The sequence below is a fragment of the Lichenostomus cassidix genome, chromosome 12, assembly GCF_008360975.1.
Source record: "Lichenostomus cassidix isolate B80296 chromosome 12, HeHo_3.0, whole genome shotgun sequence".
NCBI lineage: Eukaryota > Metazoa > Chordata > Aves > Passeriformes > Meliphagidae > Lichenostomus > Lichenostomus cassidix.
In genome coordinates, this window is record NC_139493.1 from 14770790 (window position 1) to 14793594 (window position 22805).

At 38.1% G+C, this 22805-nt stretch overlaps 1 protein-coding gene and 1 long non-coding RNA gene across 2 annotated transcripts; one reads left to right on the forward strand and one right to left on the reverse strand.

Moving 5' to 3' along the window:
• The first annotated feature begins 982 nt into the window (after nt 1-982).
• On the forward strand, nt 983-21451 carry LOC146431805 (inter-alpha-trypsin inhibitor heavy chain H3-like). The gene is made up of 20 exons (XM_085072862.1): nt 983-1103; nt 5231-5254; nt 6418-6584; nt 7597-7701; nt 8133-8295; nt 8974-9084; nt 9547-9672; nt 10100-10216; nt 10970-11138; nt 11450-11575; nt 11855-12036; nt 13043-13228; nt 13542-13681; nt 14083-14241; nt 17699-17769; nt 18138-18251; nt 18816-19020; nt 20126-20298; nt 20781-20892; nt 20993-21451. The coding sequence occupies exons 1-20, from the start codon at nt 1014-1016 to the stop codon at nt 21120-21122; spliced, it is 2670 nt and encodes an 889-aa protein (XP_084928988.1). The 5' UTR covers nt 983-1013; the 3' UTR covers nt 21123-21451.
• On the reverse strand, nt 1102-6423 carry LOC146431806 (uncharacterized). The gene is made up of 3 exons (XR_014854768.1): nt 4135-6423; nt 3247-3364; nt 1102-2340 (listed from the first exon to the last, which is right to left on the reverse strand). It is a non-coding gene; the product is annotated as an uncharacterized LOC146431806 (long non-coding RNA).
• Nucleotides 21452-22805: the final 1354 nt, after the last annotated feature.

The following is a 22805-nucleotide window of genomic DNA, read 5'->3' on the forward strand; positions in this document are numbered from 1 at the left end:
GCTGTCCCCGCACGGACGGCGCGGGCCGTGTGACCCTGGTGTGCTGCTGCGTGACAACCATGTGCTGAGCTGGGGCAGGCTGGCGGCAGGGACACGGCTGTGCCACAACACCTCACCTGCCATGAGCCCGGCAGAGCAGAGCTGCTCCATGGAGCCATCCCGTCCCTTTGGGTAGGGCAGAGAATGGGTTAAAAAAATCTCCGGGCTGGTTAAAAAGGAGTTCCCCGAGCTCTCCCCTGGCTCTCCCGTGGCTCACCACCTGACTGCACGAAAACCAGAAAATAAAACGTTTTGTTATCACTCAGCATTTAGCTCCCAGTCCTCAAAGTCTGTGTTTCATCAGTGGATGAAAGGAACCAGCTAAAAAGCTGAAGTGAGAATTAACACTGTCAAGACAACAAATAAAGGAAAATGGCCCTGCAGCTACAGGGCGGGTGGACATGGAGGGTGCAAGATGCAAGACCTGGGAGCTTGAACCTGGTTTGAGCCATGAAGATGAATAGGAACCCATGTAATGGGAAGTTTCTGGACTAGACAGGACACATGTCAAATAATGATACCTAAATCGGGTACCTGAGCGATACGGAGGATTACAGGGGTACTTTTGAAATGGAGCTTAAATGGCTTTCACAGACTGCGAGCTCTGTTATGGCTGCAGTAAATTGGAGCCAGGGAAAGCCTTTGAGGAAGTATCAGAAAGATGACAGTTTTCATTTGGAAAAGAAGTGAGTCTGGGGTGGAGATTAATCTCAGTTGCCAGTACAGAAATGGCTGTGAATTTCTGTTTGGAGCTATTACATAGAAGAGACATTGCTGAAATATTCTGTGGGTTCTTTAACAGGTTTTCTAACAGTATTCTGTAGATTATACTAATTCAAAATTCAGCATATGATTTTTCCAAATGCCTAATGTTTAATCCCACTTTTCTCATTGGGTTATTTATTAACACTTGGTAAACAAAGCGTTATATATTTATGCATATCGTTCCAATTGGAACCTCATTTTTTTCCAAAATGGAAAACAATCTATTTTTTTGTATTTTATTATTGATTCCTGCCTTTGCATCATCAGACTTTTTGCTAACACATGTCAGAAGCATCAAGGTAAGTAATCAACCATGTATGGGGCTCTCACTCCTCAGAGATTAATTTCTTGCAGTTTACCAGCATTTATCAAGGAGTTCATACAATGCTGGCAGCAGGAGCTCTGTGTTCTCTGGTACCCCTGGGTACAACATGGAAGTTGGGACTCAGACTGGTTGACCTGTAATCAGTCTGAGTTTCAATCAGCTCTGAAATTCTATCTCTTTTTAAAATATCCCTCTCCTCTTTTTTCCCCTGTCATCACCACATAAAGGTGATATGTTTTTGTAAAATATTTAAATGGGTAAAGCAATCAGTGCTGCCGGGGAACTGACTTTGGCACCTGTTAAGCAATTCAAGTGAAAAGATGCCTCTGAGAAGAAGAAAACAGAGAAATAACATGGCATCAACGTAAATGCCCACTATCCAAATGACATGGTAGGATTTTTCTCAAAAGATTTGCATGTTAGCACAATATGAGCTATATCTCTGTCTCTCAAAGGGGCCATTCTGGTATTTTGACTGGATCTCTCAGTAAGGCAGTGCTGCCTCATGCTTTGCCTAATTTTCTTTGGTTAAGTCACTGGCCCCTACTTCTCACCTCCATAAATTATTTTCCTCTCTCTCAGTGTTATGTATGCTGAAAAGTTACAGAGGGCAAATCTCTTTAGGGAGCATTTTGGGTTACTGGGTAGAACAGGACAAAGCAATTTACAGTTGATTGCTGTTGATTAGGTAATGATCTTTGCTGAGATTTTCTTCTTTGAAAATCAGGATAGTATCGTATCTAACTTCCTTTAAAAGTCAACTTGAGATTTAATGCTGCAAACTGTAAATGCCAGTGATTCTTATTATTTAACCTCTGTGCAGCCCAGAAATAATGTAGCTTTTTCCTCCTGATGACCCTAGTGCCTGTTGCTCTCTATACACATTGCAATGCTAGAGCCTTTCTAAATGGAACACTGCCAAAGCTCTGTGCAGTGCTCCATTTGTATATGCAGAGCACTATGGAAAAGTCAGTTGATTCTCCCAGTTTTGTTCTATACTTCATGCAAATGTGATTCGATTGAAATGGAGGAGGTTGCTCTGTAGGGTGAAGGTCTCAGTGCCCATCCATATCTTAGCCCCTTTGAGCAAGCAGTATCCAGTGAGGAGTGGTGAAGTATGGCTGGAATTCCAGCTGGCTGGTGACCTTCAAGCTGTCAAAGCTGCTTTTAGAGCCACAGCCAGGTAGACACAGTTGGCAGACCCAATTCTGCTGAAAGTGGAACAAAAACGCGAATCAGAGATCCCTTTGTGCACTGGCACACCTTGTTCCTATGCAGGCAGCCACTGAGGGCACGAAAGTTTTTTTGTAAATTAAAAACACCCTGTAGAGAGCTCCATATTCAGAGCATGCAAAGCACGGGTAGCAATGACACAGCCTTGCCTTTATGGCCCTCTCATTTTAGCAGCACTGGAACTCCTGCATAGCCCACAGGGAGGTTTGGTTTGTACAGCTGAGCTGCATTATAGGATCTTCTCCATGGCACCCAAGTAGCATCACTTGGGATGATGAAATCTTCAATGTTGTTGAAGACTCAGAAATAATTTTTTTTTTTTTGGTTTTCCTATGTAGCATTTAGGGATATATACAAATATCTCACTCGGGGTTGTGAACTCCCAGAGGTCACTTCAAGTTAACTCTACAGTCTTTGCCAAATCTTTTAGACATACTGTGATTTAATTTCCCAAGCTGTACAACCAGGGCTTCTTTCAGCAAGTACTGTAACAGAGTCCTCTTTTCCCTCCCTGCTTTCTTGAGAGTTCAGATTTCTCTTTTCCTCTCCAATTTCCATGGATTTTTTGCACCTATGTTCTTTTCTGATGCCACAGCAAAGCAGTATTAAACAAAAGAAGAGTTTGTTGCTGTTACACCACTAAAAATAATAAAGTTCTAATAATTGGTGCACCTGGCAAATATGTGAAAATAATACAGAAACATTTTATCAAGTAACACCCAGGTTAGTTAAAATCTCATTTTGGTGTAGAAATGCATAATCATTTTGATTGGCACACTTTCTATCCACACAGCTTAAAATGACCTTGATGTTAGTGATGTCTCAAGCTCCATCCAAGTGAATCATTAAAAATGAAAAAATCCAGAACGAAATCACAGACTTACAGTCACGTAATCCCCTCCCCTCTGCAAATCAGGGTCAGCTGGAGCAGGTAGCTGGGTGATGTCCAGCTGCGTTGAATATCTCCACTGAAGATCAGGCCACGTACAAAGTGAGAAATGCCTTTAACAGAGAGATTTTTCTGTAATTTCTTTTTCAATGAATATTTCAGAGTACACATCAAAATATTTACAGAATCAAGATAGACCCCCTTCAAAACTATTGTTGGACCCATAATTCTGATAAAGAATGTGCACAACAGCAATTCTGTAAATCTTAAATGCAGGTACAGTATCTTTCAATTTGGAAGCAGTAGTCAGAATTTGAGAATTTGTAGCTATACACATTTTTGTAGAGTTTTGGGTTTTTTTATTTTGTATAAACTGCCTGGCAATTCCACTGTAAGAAAAAGTTTGTACCAAACAGACTGACACTTCAGGGACTTCCAGCTTTTCATTTCCCAGGGTCCATATCTCAGTTTGTGTTTTGTAAGAGGGAATGACAAGCTGTAATGACAGTATGGATACAGAAAAGAGAGTTCCAGTATTGGAATTGTTGGATTTGAATTGGTGCACACTCTACACAGGCATTAAAGGAATCCACATATGCTTGTGAAACAGGAGAGATGGACACACAGAAATCACCTGGATGACAATAACAGTTTGAAAGATTAACCTAAAGAAATGTACACAGACTGTTTTTGCCAGAGTCTTTCAGCGGAAGAGAAGCCTACCTCCTCAAACCACAGATTTAATATAGTAGCTTCAAAAGACCCCCCAAATAAATAAAAAATAATTCTCTGTGTCTCACTTTGCAACTCATAAAACTGCTGTGAAAGGTACTGAAAGCCTTAAATGTACTTGAGATGTGTATTTGACTTATTGTGTCCTTACCCCTCTGTTTGGTGGAGCAGGTAAACACAATTCCACAAAATGTGACCCCTGAGGCTCTTGGAGCCAAACGAGATAAGGTGTTTGCAGCTGAGCTGATGGGAATTGAGTTACACAAGATGTTATTTTACCAGCACTCAGGAAGTTTGTTTAATGCCTGTCAGAACAGAGTACGTGATATTGTTGTACAGCTTCTGGTATTTGCACCTACTCTGGGAGCAAATATGGAAAAGAACATGTTCTGACTGCTTATTTATTTTCCCCCTCCATGCAGCCTTTCCTAATGACAGCCTCTCTCCTCTCTGTAATTGTGCTGAATTAACCTTCCTACCCAGTCATGTCAGGATGAGAGGCTGATGCGGTGAAACAGGAAAAATTTAGGAGTCTGAAAAAGTGTAAGCATGCATCTGCCTGATAGTTCAGATGTGTGTGACTGGAAAAAAATGTCCAAACTGTTTTTTGTACTTTGATACAACCCCTTTTTTATTTTCTTCCAAAGGAGAATGAATTTTAAAAGAAGATATGTACAAGACCCAGATCCAGGAATTCTCAAGAAAAAGAGGACCAGATTTTCTGGTTTTATTTGATGTCACTACACATACAACCTATACTCAAGGAAGACCTATTAAGCAGATTTTACTGCATTCTTTAGTCTCAATGACATTTAATTATAAAAGGCACTGAGCATTTGAGACTCTTTTCCTCTCCTTCTCCCTCATATTTCAGGGGTCCATGTTTATTTTCAGCTGGAACAAGACACTTTTAGTGTCACTTGAGCAAAATACAAAGTAAGCAACATTGAAAATTTAACTTAGCCTTTAAAACACCAGTATTTAAGGTACACTAACATAAAAGGAAAACCAAAAGATTCAGCAAAGCTGGGAATGCTGTAAGCAAAATAAGTACAACCTACCTCAGAAACCTTGTTTGCTCTTCCCTCAAATTTACTTCGGTATATTAACGAAGACCTTTCTCAAGCCTTCCTTCTCCTGAACAACATCTTTTGGCTTCTGACAATGACACAGGTGCTAAGCAATTTATTTCTAAATGCAGCTTTCCTACCTAAATCATGATTTTTCCTCTTTTTTTCTCTTTACAGAAGCGAAATGCTGATAATGATTTGGTGAGTAAGCCTTGGTTTTGTCCATGCTACCAAGATTTTAGAGTGACAAGAATGTTCTTACTGTGTTCACAAAATGTTTCTATGAGTCCGGTCTGAGCAAGTGGATAATTCTGTGTGTGTGAGAAGGGAAACAGCCCAGAGCTGCCTGTTTTAGGCAATAGGACTAACTAGACAGTTTCCAAGCTCTTCCTCCAAGCTTCCACCACACTTTCCAAGCTCTGATGGAAACTCCTGCACAAGGAAAGAGAATGAACAAATTATTTTTAATCTCATTGTATTTGAATAAATAGCTACGTTCTTTGAAGTCTCCTCTGTATCTCTAACAGACATTCATTCTATGTTGGTTTTGTTTGCACTTTTATGTTGCAGTTATTGCTAAGGAAGGCAAGAGACCTCATCTCTGAGGCTGATTCCACTTGGCACCTGGGTTCCCCTTCAGCAATGCTTAAATGCTTTGATTGTTTGGGGACTTCCTTAATCAATCATCCAGATACCAGGCCCACCATAAACACTCCAAAGATCTTTCCAATGTTGGTTCTGCTGCAAGAAGCAGACCTTATTTTGGAATTCCTAATAGGTCACATCTGTTGTTGCCTTGCTCTCTCCTAGTCCCCAGCAACCTTATACCTGAGCATTCAAAGAAAATAAGTGTTGTCCTACCCATTTCCTTGTTTAAAAAAGAGTGAGCCCCAGTTGTAAGGAAGTTGAGAATGACATAAAATGGATTTTGGAGGCATTTGGTCTATTTTTAAACAAGACAATTACTTACATCCTTGCTTGAGGAGTCATCCACTCCTCTGATAATTACAGTCACTGATACAGTGAGGCAGCAGTAAACAGTTGTGTTCTTTGAATAACCATAAAAAGTCACTCAGTAGACAAAAAGCCCTGTTCTTATAATGGCAGTGTTTTTGCTGGGGTGGTAGTATTTTGTTAAAGAGTCTATAGTTATAACTTGTGGAATGACACCATCATGCCAGTGAAATAGATATCCAAGGAAACACAGCTGTGCTCCAGTTCTTATATTAGGTCTTTCCTTTTTTTGCTTTGGAGCATATGTCCTGCCATGTTTCTTTTTAAAAATATGATCATGACTGATTAACACACACATCAGTGTAATAGCTAGTTCTCTTTTTGTCTTTTTTTCATTTCTCAATCTACAGGTTGTCAATGGGATAGAAATCTATAGCATGAAAATTGATAGTAAAGTAACTTCCCGATTTGCCCACAATGTCATTACCAGTCGAGCCGTCAATCGTGGAAATGTGTCCAAAGAAGTCTTCTTTGATGTTGAGCTCCCTAAGACAGCCTTCATTACCAACTTCAGCATGTGTGTAATCTTTACAGTATTGTTAATGAAGTCTAATAATCTGTGCAAATTCAACTGGGACAAACTGAACCCAAATATTCATTTTATTTTGCCATTTGAATAGGTTTCTAAGCGCCTCCTGGGTAATTTTCTGGTACTATTAACTTAACATGCAAGATATGTGAAGAAAGGCAAACATTGGTACATCTATAGAAAAGATGACTAATTTTCAATTCTTTCTATTCATCATCATGAAGAGAAGGGAACCTTAGGGAATGGGGGACCTTTCCTGCAGATTCATCCACCTTTTCAGAAATAACACTTACTTACTCTGGTGTTATCACACCAGGAAATTTTCATTACCTAATTTCCCTGATGGCATTATAACTTAATTTATCTCTTTATTTTAAAATCGTATTTGAATGAAAGGCAGGAAGTAGAATTATTCCTTTACATTTGTACCTTTAATAGCAATCATATGCAGTTCTCCACCATGATGAGGTTTGATTCAGTTAAGCACATTCATCTCTGCTAATCACACCTCGTCTGCTTTATTTCCAGTGAAGAGAAGCAGTAGCTTTAGGGCACAACCACTGGTAATGCATGTTAGAACTTCTGTTATAGAATGAGGTGAGTCCCCTATGAGAAATGGCTGCTTAGTGCTCTAAGAAGTTCAAAGATGAAATTCTTGTCTCTAGAGAGCAACATTTGGACAGGTGAATCACATCCAGAGTGTTGGTTTGCCATTAAATGAAATGGTAAAGCTCCTGAAGTGTAGGAGTATGGCAGGTGTAAGTCATGTTGCTATAGCCCAGTTTTGATCTAATTCAAAGTAAAAATTGGTTTAGATTCTTTCATGATGCTGAGCACAGAGCTCTTCATTCCAGCTAAATTCTCTGAGCAGCCTGGCTTCAGTGAAAGGTCTCAAATCTTGGCAATATCAGGTCTCTGAAAGTGGTTATTGGCAAACCAATCAATAAAGGGAGAATTCCTGTAGTAACATTCAACCAAACAAGGACTTCTTCATGTGCAGGACAATTGATGGTGTCACCTATCCTGGAACTATAAAGGAAAAAGAAGCTGCAAAACAGCAATATCAGAAGGCTGTTTCAAGAGGACAGACTGCTGGTCTTGTCAAGTAAGGATGTTTTGTGTGGCTTCCACACCACCATGCCATAGCAAACTGTGAGATTGGAAATGCTGTGTTCTGGCACATTGCTGACATTAAGGGACCAAAGCACAATCAGTAAGTTATAGTTATATAGTTATATAGTTACACAAATTGTACAAGGGAAATACAACATCTGACTACACAGGCACTATCTGGAAAAGCTATTCCGGCAACTTTCACTGGCTTTGTCTGACCTACTCCTGGGATTAAGCTCACTGGGAAACTGGAATAAATTCTACAGTTTTAGTATGATTTTGAGTATTGATTGATGCTTTTTAGCAATAGATTACAATTCCTACCTTTGCTTTTTTTTTTTTTTAATCTTATCCCACCAACCCAAACAATAAATATTGGGGAAGAGGATAAAGATATTCTTTTTCCTACCCACTTAAATACAGAGCTTCAGGAAGAAAAACAGAAAAATTCACTGTCTCAGTCAACATTAAAGCAGCCAGTAAAGTCACTTTTGAACTCACCTACGAGGAACTGCTGAAGCGACAGTTTGGAAAATACGAAATGTTCATCAAAGTAAAACCAAAGCAGCTTGTCAAAGATTTTGAGGTAAATGGCAAACTGATCAAATTTGACTGTAACTTAAGAGATGATGAAATTCTGTATATCTGTTGAAAGTGGAGTACCATGGTCACTCCCATTGGTTCACAGGTGAGCTAAAGGCCATGAAAATGTTTCTCATAAGTCCCATGAGGAGTTCTCACCAGCATGCTTTAATGCAAGTTTTTACTTGTAAACCTGACAAATTTGCTCATTTACTTGGCATTCCAAAATAAATCATGCATGAAAACCTGAAAAAGCTATTGCAATGCCTTGGAGTGATTGTCTATGCCTTTATAGGATAAACTACAACTTTCTCACACCACCATAAAACAATACTATCTTTAAATCACATTCTGGAATACTGCAGCTTTTGTGTGCTAAAACTGGTCTTCGATCACTCCTATCTGCCTTGATAGAATACCAATATCTAGCTTTCCAACAAGTTATATTTCTATTAAATTTTACTTATTTCTAGCTTTGTTGTTATCTTCTGTGTATAAAAAGGCATGCTTGGCTGAAAATGTGTCCACACAAGTGTAGATTTGAACTAACATTATGAATTACAAAACTAAATTACTTTCACTTTTATGAAAATCCCTCTTACAGTTGCTGATCCTCATGTAAATGCCTGAGTTGATGTATTGTGTTTAATCAATGACAACAAATTTTCAATTAATATTTCAGATTGAAGTAGATATCTTTGAGCCCCAGGGTATCACTGAGCTGGAAGCAGAAGGAACATTCATCACCAATGAGCTGCAAGATACCATTAAAAAAACTTTTTCAGGAAAAAAGGTACACTGGTTACTGCATACCATAATTTACTTATTACAGTTGTGGTTCTGAAATAATAATGTCAGTGCTAGCAATGGAAGCAAGAGGAAACCTGAATACCAGTAAGATACCTCTCACAGATAAACTGAATCAGTAACAAGTTTTCCTTTGTATGGGGATGGTAGAATTCCTAAAACATACAACAGCTTTATCAAAGGTGTCATTCAGAGTAGAGAGCTGACCCAAGGCAGATGGGCAAATAAACAAATAGGGAAAGTCCTAGATAGCAGCCTTCATGTATCAGTTACCACCAATGGATATATAAATACATATGGATACATACAAACTAGTAGCTTATCCAGTAAAACAAGATGTTCTTATGTCTGTGAATATAAATATACCAGCTTTAAAAAAATGCAGACATGTTCTGTAGAAGATTTTCAGCTATGAAGGTTCAGATCTAAGGAATGCTTTTCTTTCCAGGGGCACATCTCTTTCAAGCCAACACTTGATCAGCAGCGAACCTGTGCAAATTGCTCACAGTCTGTCTTGGACGGGGATTTTACTGTAAAATACGATGTGAAGAGAGCAACTGCAGATAATTTGCAGGTAAGTCTAAAAGCTGAAATTCTGAACTGTTAAACAGTTTAACTTGCACAGTAAAGGTCAGGAAGCAGTGAGGGCCAGCCTTTTCCTAAGGGACTTGGAGCCCAGTGTGAGCAGGAAGTCACTCATTAGGGTGGGATCCAAAACAGTGGAGTCCATGGACAGGAACAGGTATGGCTATGATACAGCTGGAGACACATGTTCTGACAGTGTAGCTCAGGTAGGAGCTAAAGGCCCAGTCTTGCACTTTAATGACACTCCTGGGCCCATGGACAGAGGTGGGGAATAGTGAGGACCTTTAAAACCTTTTAGTCCACTCAGAGGCTAGACACTACATGAGAGTAATATCTCCTTTATCTGTTTTACCTTTAAAATATACAAGTTTTTGGTATGGTGGTGGTATAGAGTTTTTTAACATTTTCTTTTTCAGATTGTCAATGGCTACTTTGTACACTTCTTTGCACCAACAAATCTTCCAAAGTTGTCCAAGAATGTTATTTTTGTGTTGGATACTAGTGGCTCAATGTCTGGAAGAGCAATGGAACAGGTAAGTTATTATATTAGTACAGAATTCCAGTGAAAAAGCTGGAACAAAGAACTGGGAGGGAGATGGTCTGGAAGGGGCACGATGCCTTACAGTGCACATGTGCTGTTTAAGCTGTACAAAGTGGCTTGATGGTGTGATCTCTCCAATGCCCAGTACCATATGTACTAGTTTGCAGTGTTACTGGAGAACAAAATCTATATATTTAGAGTAATTGACTTATACATGTCATTAGTTCAAAATTCTAAATATCCACATTTCCAGAGAGTGCTGTCATGTGTACTTGACAGTTCCAAACTAAGCCATGCATACAGATTATGTGCATTTTCTCTGTTCATTCTCTATCTGGGAAGCAGCAGCTCTTTTCAAAGTTATGATTAAGCTAATGCTCAGAATTTTCAGGTTTTGGTGCTGTATCAAAATACCCAGGCTTGTTTATGAGCTTCTCCCCTAACCTGTATCTACTCATTTGCCATGCCAGCTTATCTCAGTGTAAGCAACCAACCATGACAGGAAACCTGATTTTCATCTCAGCTACAAAGATTTACCAGATGTTATTGCAGCTGACTGACTTCCCTAGAGTTACTCTAGAATAGACACAGGGACTGGCAAGAACAGAACGAGCTCAGAATTTTTGCAATATATACTGTGTAGGAGTAAAAAATAGCCCAGTGCTGAGAGATTAATACTGTAAATTCTGTAAGCACTTCTTCTGTTAAACATCAAACCATATATTTAAATCTTTTTGCCTTGCAGACAAAAGAAGCACTGCTAAAAATCCTAGATGACATCAAAGAAGATGACTTCTTCAATTTCATATTATTTGATACTGAAATATCTACCTGGAAAGAAACATTAATCAAAGCCACTCCTGAGAATTTGGATGAAGCAAGGAAATTTGTTAAGCACATTTCTACTCAAGGCAGTAAGTACTTGACTGGCCTTGCCAATAGGTCATTGTGTAATTTAATTCATTGATTGATTCTGTGAACATAATGCTACAGTTTGTTGGGGTTTCAGATTGCTGATGAGGCACTCCTGAAGTTGAATTTTACTCAGAACATGACATCTATTTATGTTTCCAAAGTCCAGGTACTTTTCTATCTAGACATGCCCCTGCTTGTAAATACAAATCTTTCTTTTTCATATTGTAATGAGATGTCTTCAGATCCCGGTGAAAAATGGACCTCTACTTTGAGTCTCTGCTGAATTCAGATTTCTATGTCTACCTCATAGTGACAAATTTACATGGTGGTTTGATGAGAGGAATTGATATTCTGAATGCTGCCCATGAAGAAAACCTTGTGCCTAAGAGAAGTGCTTCTATAATCATCATGTTAACAGATGGCCATCCAAATGTAGGTAAGTTTGTGTTGGATGGAATAGTAAAGAGAGTTCATTAACTAACAAAAACCCAAAAAAAACCCCAAAACCACACAAACAAACAAGCTAGTTTTTTGGCCTTCATCTCTGACTTCTGGATGTTTTTATGATTTAAATGCTACTATACCAGCATCATAGTACTATAAAAAGTTTTTGTTAATGTCTCCTAAAAGATCTGAACATGACAAGCCACATTTGATTTTGTGATAATTTTATCTATTTTTGAAAACAACTCAAACATTTCTTGGTCTGATGCAGGCATATCAAGTACTCAGGAGATTGAGAGAGTGGTAAAGAAGGCCATTGATGGCAGATACCCCTTATACAATCTTGGTTTTGGCAGTGGTGTTGACTATGGCTTCTTGGAGAAGATGGCACTGGAGAATAAAGGATTGGCCCGTCGGATTTATCCTGACTCTGATGCAGCTTTACAGCTTCAGGTGCAGTAATTACCACTTACATTAGATCAGAGATACATTATTTCAGATAACTATACAGACATTCTTATTTTCAAGTAATCAAAATCCCAGTCTGCAATCTCATGCTGAGATAGTCCAGAGTCTGTTGTAATCTGAGTATTAAAATCATAGAATAGTTTGAGTTGGAAGGGACCTTTAGTTGCATTTAATTTTCCCCTTCTCTTATATAAGCAGGAAGTGCAAGGACAGTAAAAAGGAGATACTGTTGGCTATGGCACGGAGTTCAAAATGTGGCATAGGGTGACACAAGTCATAGTTCTGAAGGACACTCTGGTGTGCAGAGTGCAGTCATTATATCTCCTGTACCTCACAGATCGTGTGGATAATGTCATGTCAAGGGACAAGAAAGATAACAGATCACGAAGCCCTAGATACTCTGTCTTTAGAAACTTACCACAAGCAGCTGTATCTTACCCCATTCCTGAAGTATTTTGTTTGTATTTTATTTTTGAGAGTTGTATAAGACATGAAAACAGGTATAGGCCATCCAGGGTTGACTTTTTATTTCTCACATTCCAATAGCAGCCATTCAAAAAATTCACCAAAGAATTAGAGATTGGATTCCATTGCAAGCTCTGCTAAAATCAAATACGCAGTCTCCTTTGATTATGCTGTCATGCCAGTCTCTGCAGAGAAGAGATCTAGAAAATTATCTCTATCAAATAGTGGGAAGCTAGGGATCCCACTTGATTTATATTGATGGAACTCATCATCCACAGCATGTTGTTCTCAGATATTTTTGTCACTCTTAGCAAGACTGAAGAGTTTTTATGTCTTTTCTCGTTTCCACTAACTGTAGATTTTTAGGCCTTGCACTCTGAGATTTAACCAGATTTTAAAATATTTCTTTCAAAATACACTTTTAGTATTCATTGCTGAAATAGCAGGGTGTTTCTGGTTACAGTTCTACCTACGAATTAAAGAAACAATGATAGTTAAATGCTTTCTTTTTTTCTTTATCATACAGGGGTTTTATGATGAGGTGTCAAATCCCATGCTCACAGATGTGGAGTTAAACTACCCAGAAAATGAAATATCAGACCTAACTACTAACAGCTTTAAGCATTTCTATGATGGGTCTGAGATTGTGGTGGCTGGGCGCTTTGTTGACAGCAACCAAAACCATTTGACTGTAGATGTGAGAGGTGAAGGTGTAAGTATGGACTTTTTTGACTTATGTAAGCTACACAAAGTCTCTCAATATTTCTTTACCTCTGTTCTGATGAACAAAAATGCCACATGAATTTGGAAACTGGGTTATGTTTTGTAGTGTACACCTCTAAACTTCCCAGAAACAATGGGACAAAATTCCCCACACAACACTGGAAATTTCCTGGGCAAGTGCTGTGTAGAACCAGACTGGTTTTCAATTTCATAAGATTTTCAGGTGTGAAGGTCGTAATTTTTGGGCAGTTCTGACAGTCCCTGGCTACTTATGACACAGAGAATATTCTTACTCCCAACAGGCTGACAATGCCCTGTCATACACTACACAGCAAGATGCTGAGCAAACAGCTCAGGCTTTCCAAGAACAACGATACATCTTCGGAGATTACATTGAAAGGCTCTGGGCTTATCTTACCATTGAGCAACTCTTGGAAAAACGGTAATTTTATCTGTAACTATATCTTAGTTCTGAACCCTTTACACCATCTGACTCCTGCAGCTTCTAGGATGTGGAGCTGACATTCACATCCCACAGAGGTGCCAATGGGAAAGCACAAAAATCAGTGAGGGAAATCCACCAACTTATTCTCCTCCCTAGCTTCAGTGTTCCTGTTGCAGGTTGCAAATGAAACAATATTAAATTATTGAAAGTATAAAGCACACTTTTGCCTTTCTGGTGGATAGCCAGTGGAATCAGAAGTGCTCTTAGACTGTAACAAATAATTCTTATTGATAAATCACCTGCAGAGAAATGACTTCACTTTAAAGTAAAATATTTAATCTGAAGTTAGGTGAATAATTCAGCAATCATTGATGCTGGGAGTCTCTACCTGTATTCAGTATTACAGCTACAGGAGAAGAAAAGGAAAACCTTACAGCTGAAGCCCTGGCTCTCTCACTAAAGTACAAGTTTGTAACACCACTGACATCTATGGTGGTAACAAAACCAGAAGAAAATGAAGAAGGGATTGCTGATAAACCCACTGAAGGTATAGACATCTTCACAATTGTACTGTGTTTGATCTTTGATGTTCCTCTAAAGAAAGGCTTTCATGTGGGCACAGTTTTAAATATGTATCTGAAAAATCTACTTTCCAAGCCTGGCATGTGTGTGGTTTATGCAAAATTGCTTTTCCTTGTAAAGCTCATTTCCATAAAACCATCCTTCATTACTAAATCATATGGGCCAAGTACTATAGATTTAAAATAAATGTATTTTAAACTAAATATATTAACTATTACAGAAAAAGACCCTGAAAACCAAGAAGCATTTCTAATTTAATCAGCCAGCTATATTCAGATGACTTCACTATCTCCTTTATTTTTCTACATACTTCAGCCTAGGGGTAGATGTAGTAACCTCTTTCCACATAAAAAGGGAAAATTTGCATGAGTCCTTCCTCAGGCACGATGTATCAGGTTGTAAAAAGATTGAGATTGGAAATGTAAAACACAGTATTCATATATAATGCAGAAAGAGAAGCAATTATATGGAAAGCACACAATTTGTTTTCAACTCCTCTGATACTTTACCTAATTATGAACTCCTTGCTCAGTGAACCATTCTGCTTTCCTACAGTTCAGCCTCACTGTTTGACTCCTTGCTCAGTGAACCATTCTGCTTTCCTACAGTTCAGCCTCACTGTTTGACCCCTGTGTACCAAATGGTCTATTCCCCTTCAGCAAAGCAAGCCAATGCTGTCTGCTTGGTGTGACCTCAAGGCACCTTAAATTCATCTGTATGTGGTGTTTGAGCCACCCTCATCCTACAGGTCTTACAGAGGTTTCCAGTCTCTTCTTTCAGCATCCATTTTTGCTCCCAATCTTTTGCTTAAAGCCCATAAAAGTTCCTTGCAGGTTCTGTGTGGGCTCTCTGCTGCCTTCTAGATGAAAAAATTCTAATCTCCTGACTTTGGCATAGGAACTTAAGGCATTTTAGCATAACAGAGATCCTGGAGATTAGTGAGCTTATTTTCAGCTGCAGTAGGTTCTGAAACCAGTGAATTGCTAAGTGCCCTTCAACTCTGAATAATTCTTCAGGCATTCTGCTGATAGATTTTTGCATTATTTTTCATAACTCTCATGATGGAATACTGACATAAAAACCCTTCATGATTAATTTAACATTCAAGTCACTATACAGCATAATGACTTTAAAGTTTGCAGCTGGCCTGCATAAGATGGAAACCTCCAAACATCTGACAGAAGTGGCATCCACTCAGTTATCTTCAGTTCTTTGCTTTCCCTTTCCAAGCAGTTGTAGTACAAAGGCTCTTTTCTGAACCTCTTTCCAAGGGAATCCTCTCTGTATATAGAAAGTATAGAGCAGTAACAGGAGAAATTACTCAAAGCACTGCTCCTGTATAAGAAAAGAAAATGATTTTACTCCCCCTGAAGTTTCAATTCACAAATCAATTTACTGAATCATCCAGTCAGGATTTATAGAATCATCCAAACACCTTGAAAAACACAAAATAGTAAAACTAGTAAGGAACATTTTGCAATACAGGTATGGTATATGTAATAAAATAATTAAAAATAGGGCTTTTGTCCCATACATAATAAATTATAGTTCTGCTGCCTCACACAACAGCTTTTTACTTTCACTATGTTTCTGCTTGTTCTACAAATATTGAGTTGTATCATTGGAAGAAATGGAATTGCAAAATACCAAAGATACCTTGTTGAATTGTCAAATAGTTTTAATTATTTTTCACAGTGTTTTAATAGGGTCAAAATCCTTCCTGTTTTTTTGTACAACTGAAACTGTAAATTTCTCTTTTTCTTCCTTTTACTTCTTACCTGCCTGTGGTAACAGCCGAAGGTATGTACATTTCTTATTAAATTTACTTAATATTTTTAATAGAGATGGATTTCCTACATTACTTATTTGATCTAGGATGCAATATTTTGATAAAATTCTTGATTATATAATCAAGATCATGTTATAAACAGATGTAAAGCTTTTCAGATGGGTCAGTTTGTAAACAGTGCTTTAAGTTCAGCTCCTCCCATCTCTGGTGATTGTAGCATCCCACCACCACAAAATTCAGACCCAGTACAAGAAAGTTGCTCTCCAGAGCTGGTACTGGGGACTTCCAAGTACCTGTATGTAGCAATCTCATACAGAGATGTCTTCATTTACACCATGATTGCCACTTCTAAAGTATAAAGCCCTGTCTTCAGATACTCTGACAGAATTTAAGATGTAAAAAGAGCAGAAGAGTAGAAAAATGTGGACCCAGGTGGGCACATCTTACTTCCTGGAAGTAGTTTAGAACAAGGTGGCACAAAGGGATCAGAGAAATGCAGGCTGTCCCTACTTGGAGAGGTAATACTATTGCTGGAAATCAGGGTGTGCTTTCAGCCCCTTCATGACTGCTGCTTTGCAGCATGATTAAATAAACTGTTTAGACTAAATTTTTACTTTGTGATATTTAGAAATTTATACATAATTACAAGATCTTCACGTTGGCTTTGGTGGAAGGAAGGAAGTGGGAGAGATTGGTTTTTGTTCTTTGTAGCCTCTAAAATAACATTTTGTTTCATTCAAGCAGGGATGTTCACAGCTCCTGTACTGGGTAAGTAATTTAATTTAAATTTCAGAATGGAGCAGGATCTGTCAACTGAAATTACCAAAGAAGTAGAGATGCCTTTTCTGGCAGTACAACTGTGCTTTAACAAAAACTACCCAATTCTGCTCAGTGCTGAAAACATACCTAAAGGTTAAACAACACAAGGTGAAAAAGTCTCAGCTATATAGGTTTTAAGGAGTAAATGCCAGATCATCAAACTACCATTTTTTTCCTGAAAGCTGTTTCCCAAGAACAGAAGATGGACTTCAGTTTGCATTTCCTTTGGAATTATATAAAGCAAGGGGCTATGCTGTTAGCATCTCTGGCTAAAGTAACATCTTCAGTCACTTGTACAAAAAGCATCTGTTTTATTCAAGAGAGACACAACTGATCCACCAAATTGCTGGCAGGGCAATCTTGGAAATGGGAGAGTTAGATTTATGGTTTTGCTCTGGAGATTAGTGCCAGTTCTCCCTCTCTCTCTCTCTCTCTCTTTGTCTTGTTTTTTCAAGTCTTCACTGTAAAGACTCAAATTCATTCTGGGAAAAACCCAAATGTCAAAAAGTCAGAAGTTTTCAATGGATGATGTTGCATTTCCTTGCTGATAGCTTAATCCTCAAGTCTGAAATATTTGTGTCCTACAGATGCATTACTTGGGCTGTATAGAAAGCACCAAAGCAATTCAGACAAGTGAAATCTGTCTCTATCCTGAAGCTTTTTTTGATTCAAAAGTCACACAAAGTGTCATTCTATAGATTACATGCTTTAAAAACTAGGATGAAATTAATTAGTGGTTTACCTAGCATGTTAATTCGCTGACATCTTACATGGACCATGCAGATAGTGTGCAAATTTTCCATTTTGGTGGGAGTTTTTCTAACGACTTTCTTTCCTTCTGCAGCTTCACCAGCATATCACACTTATGCATCACCACCCACATGGTATACTAGTGGTGAGTAGTTTGAGTAGTGTCTGGCTAGGAGAACAGAAGAGGGTGTTTAAGGCTAAATTACACAATTCTTATTAATAGTTTCAATAATTCCCTTCCATAAAGCAGCTGTTTTTAATTTCTAAGTGGTGAGTATTTTAATTTACTTTAAACATCTATCAATGTCTTTTAAAGATCAAGTAATTGCAATTATGTGTGGTCATTTTCTCAGTCCTCCTTCCCATTAGTAGGCTTTATGTTGATAACTGTTTGTTTTCTATTAAATAATTTCTGTTTAGTTATTACATTTAAATATTAAGCAATATTAAATGCTGATGTGGAGCTTTGACTCTGTGTATCACTATACAAACACCTGTACTTTGCCCTTACAGTTGATGGAGATCCACACTTCATTATATCAGTGCCACAAAAAAGAGATGCCATTTGTTTCAATATCAATGAAAACCCTGGTACTATCTTAAATTTAATAAATGACCCAGTTACGGGTGAGTTTTAAACTTTTTTTTTAAGGCAGTAAAACAGGCTACTTCTAACAAAATGTTTTTAAAGGCTGTTTTTCTCTTTATAATGCATAAGCTTTTTTTCCAAGCAAAGTTAGCAGGAGATCCTGTAACTATGTTAGGGTACCATTACCATGACTGTTTTCACTTCATGGAGCAAAATGAACTTTTAAATTTAGTTTGAAAACCACTGTGAGGGTTGAGAGTAGTAATTTGTCTCAGTGAGTTGTAGTAGAAGCAATAAAATAATCCTTAGGTTGCCAGTTCATGGAATATCTGGTAAAGAGAGACTGATGTCACAGACTCTGTGCTCATGTCACCCAAACTCCCTGTGCTCTGTGAAATATTGAACTTTTCTCAACAAAATTATTGTTGGCTTTGTGGAAATTCACAGAGCAGCCCCCAGAACTTTATTTTACTTTGGCAGAAACAAGCATAAGTAATTCTGATCTAATTTTCAACTCATATTCAGTTCCTTAAATTTTCAAGACACTCCTTGACATCAGGCCCTGTCTGTAAAACAATACTTTTGTTTCATTTCTGTATTAGGCATCACAGTCAATGGAGAACTTATTGGTGATAAGAGTGCAAATAGTGATGCAAAGATCCAAAACTCATACTTTGGGAAAATTGGCATTGCAAATAAGCAGCTGAATTTCAAGCTGACAGTAACTCCTGAGAAGATCACAATTGAGAATGGTGATGAAAAAACAGGTTTCACCTGGCTGGACTCAGTCACTTTGCAACAAGCAGGGTAAGACTTACAGAAAGGTTATCAGGCTCTTGTATTACTTTCTGCATTTCTTAAAATATTTTTAAATGTTGATCAACAATATACTTCTAAGATCTATTGAGTGAATCTACAAAAAAATTGATTCAAGCCCTGTGGGATTCTGCTCTCTACTTTGTTGCATAACTGCTGAATTATTCACTACTTCCTCTGCTTGGAATAAGTAACTGAAGATTTTCCCCTGATTCTCTATGACTAAGGTAAAACTAGATTTGGTATTGCGCTTAATGCAGCAGTGTTGTACAAATACTTAAGGAGTAACTTCAGACATAGACTGTAATCTTTCAAAGGCATAATAATGTTCCATAAAAAAATCTCCATTTTAAAAATGGAACTTGTGGCAGTTACAGAATTGGTACATTTTGTCTTGTCAGTAGGTATATTTTTCATGGAATCTATTACAGAATCATTTATGCCTGTGCAAAAGGTTTATAAAAGGAACAGGCAACATTTTGTCTTCCTTGTCCTTTGAATTTATTATGTAGAATAAAATTCCTGCCTTCTCAAGGCTCTTTCAGTGCAGCAGAAAGAGCAAACTGTCATTGATGCACATGCTTTTTTTATTATGGTAAACACATGGATGATCTCAGGAACACAATTAGAAGCAAATCTTCTTTATCCTAGCAGTAAAATAGGCAATTTGGGAGTTGACTTCTCTGAAAAACTAAGGGAAAAAGTGTCATGTAGCATCCAGGCAAGGAAGTGATAGTTTTATCAATGGATTTTGTATTGCTGAGCACGAGGTGCTGTATCTTCATATCACCAACCTATGTGTGACTAATTGCACTGTTAAAGTATGGGTTTTGCTAAAAACATCTTACTGAAAAATTTAAAGGCTAGGTAGCCTTTTCCGGTGTCATTTAATATGATTCTGTGAGTGTCTGTGAACACACATACAGAGACTCCCATGGAACGAAGTAGGAAGCAAACTCTCTCTTTTAAAAAACACTGAGCAGTTTATAAAGCCACATTTGTTTCTTGGACATGTTTCTTCTTGTCACATTTTTTCCTGTTGCTGTTAGCTTTGGTAAACACAATTCTCTAAGTCATGTTTTTATTTTATCCTCAGTTTAACTCTGATAATTAATCGAAAAAAAAATCTGGTGCTCTCAATGGGCAGTGGTACCTCATTTGTTGTGGTTTTGCACCAAGTATGGAAGAAACATCCTCTCCACCAAGATTTCCTAGGACTGTATACATTGAAAAGTGATAAACTGTCTGAACAGACCCATGGATTATTAGGTATGACTTTGTTTAGTGTTTCCCTGCTGGTATTTCCTTACGAAGCTACATGATTTATAGAAAGAATATTGTAGTTGTGAGAATAATCGCATCCAGAAGTTTCAGAGATCAACATATGCATTGTTTGATTTCAAAAAGCTGAAGACTCAGAAAACATGTAGTAGTAAATACAATGGAATAGACAGGACATGAAGTGAGGATATCTTGAAGGATATCCAGAAAAGGCTATAGTTGTTCTGTGCACTCAGAAGCTGGACCTTACATCCAGATGATGTGGATACAATTCTGGGTTATAAACAGAAAAGGATATCAATAATACCATACACATATGTTCTGCCTTACCTGAAACTTCTTGTTTGCTTATCCAATCAAAACCCTGAAGGGACATGGAAACCAGCATGGGAATGTAGAAATTCTGAGATTTCTGTTTGGTTTGTTTCTGTTTTAATGCTTGGAATGGTAATTTTGACTTCTATTTTCAGGACAGTTTTTCCAGCCCATTGATTTCACCATACTTGAAATTCATCCTGGGTCTGATCCCAAGAAACCAGATGCCACAATGATTATTAAAAACAATGAACTGATAGTAACAAGGTACAAAATAATGAAGTCCTTAGCAAAGACATAGGCAAGATTGCCTTGTCCAAGTGCAGTTCCTACCTCAGTACTCCCATGGCTGTGTTTTCCCTTTCAGGGGCTGGCAGAAGGATTACAGAAGAGATCCTAAACACGGGGTTGATATTCCTTGCTGGTTTGTCCATGACAACGGAGCTGGGCTGATAGACGGTGTTCACACAGATTATATTGTTTCCAGTCTCTTTTAAGCAACTACAACTTCCTCCAAATTCACAGGCAGACAGAATATTTTCTGAAAGAAAAGTATTTTCAACATATAAGAATTATTAAAAGCATATAAGCATATCCTATTTAGCAAGGACAAGGTATGATGGAGTCTCAAAGGAGATTTACTGTGTATTTGATCCAATTTGAGGTGCAAGATCCCTCATCCTCTGAAATGTCCTCTTTATTAGGTTTAAAACTCTGATTTAAAATGTTACTTGGTAAAACATCACAGAAATCCTCTACCCAATTTTTAATCAATAATTGAGTATCAGGAGTGATTCAAATAAAAGCATCAGTTTTCAGTGCCTGATTCTGTTCCAACAGCTATTAAAGTTCTCACCAGATGCATTTTGAAATTGAGCACAAGAGGAGAGCTGAGTACCCAGCCCAGATTTTGGGATAATCCTGTGATACTTGGAACCATCCAACCTCTTGACTGTGCAGTGCTGAGGGCTGGTGACAGCATAGGAGGTGACTGTTGACATTCAGGACCTGTATTTTAGCATTTTAATTTGAACCTAACTTTTGAATGTCCAAATCTTTATCAATTAATGAAATACTGCAGTTGCAAGCAGCACTCGCATTTAAGTAAAAATAGCTCTTTTGGACCGTATCTTTCTTGAGTAAGACCCTTCCTTATGTTCCCATAAAAGATTTTATAAATGCATTCAGGGCAAGAAGTGCCCCATTTATTTATATATTCATTTTTTACTCCAAGAAATTGCAAGTTCTTACTTATAAAGCAAAAAACCCAACCAACCAAAAACATGTTCTCCCCCCAACCCCATATTTTTGATTTACCTCAAGGTTTATTTTCATCAAATCAGCCACAAAAAGGTACTTGTGGTCTCTAGCAAAGCAGAAAATTCCCCAACAGCAGTAGGACAAGGAAAGTCATTGTGTGGAAAACTAGAATGCAGACACACAGAGAGAAGAGGAGAGTAGTGGGAGAAAGAGATGATATAAAATGTGATAGGTTAAATTGAAAGAACAAGGGTAGAGGTGAACAAAAATGCAACAGGAAAATCAAAGAGGAAAAAAATAGAGGAAAAACTTACTTATATTTGTGGGAGATACCAGCCTTTTCCAGGAACAACATCCTTTACTGAAAACAGAAGTTTTGTAGAAGAAAAAAAATTGGTGAGGGGAGAGGGTGTCACTGTGGCTACAGAGCTCTGCCTGCTGAATCCAGACAAAAATGGTGAAAGAAAACAGTAAATTCTATGGAAGGTAATAGGTTACTGAAAAATGAGGAAGGTGGGGAGAACATCAGGAAGGAAGGAGAGAAGACCAGAACAAAGGCTAAGTTTACATGGATCTAAAATTTTATTATAAGGTAATTAATTTAAATGGAATAGCATTAAATAAAGCAATGATCCATTTTGAATCCTGAGACAGGAGCTGTGGGGCTGCCCATCAGGGCTGGTCCTATCCTCACTCACTCCATTAACACAATAAACCAGAGCAGTGAACAGCAGACCTTGACCTACCTGGCTGGGAGAGTCTGTGCACAAGGCAATCCTGGGCCAGCCAGTACTTTCCTGTTTGATTTAGGGGATGATGCAAATCTCTGGAGCTGACAGGAGTCTTGTCTGTGACTGAATTGGGAGCCATGAGTTGCTCTCAGGGGCTCTGGTCTGCTTTTGCATGGCTCCTGTTCAAGA

What these genes read in the sequence shown, in the direction of transcription:
- LOC146431805 (XM_085072862.1), top strand. Translation starts at nt 1,014, where the DNA reads ATGGAAAACAATCTATTTTTTTGTATTTTATTATTGATTCCTGCCTTT. An exon ending in CTGGAAGAGCAATGGAACAG is followed by an intron (nt 10,217 to 10,969) that starts GTAAGTTATTAT and finishes TTTGCCTTGCAG; the next exon opens with ACAAAAGAAGCACTGCTAAA. An exon ending in AGATGGCCATCCAAATGTAG is followed by an intron (nt 11,576 to 11,854) that starts GTAAGTTTGTGT and finishes GGTCTGATGCAG; the next exon opens with GCATATCAAGTACTCAGGAG.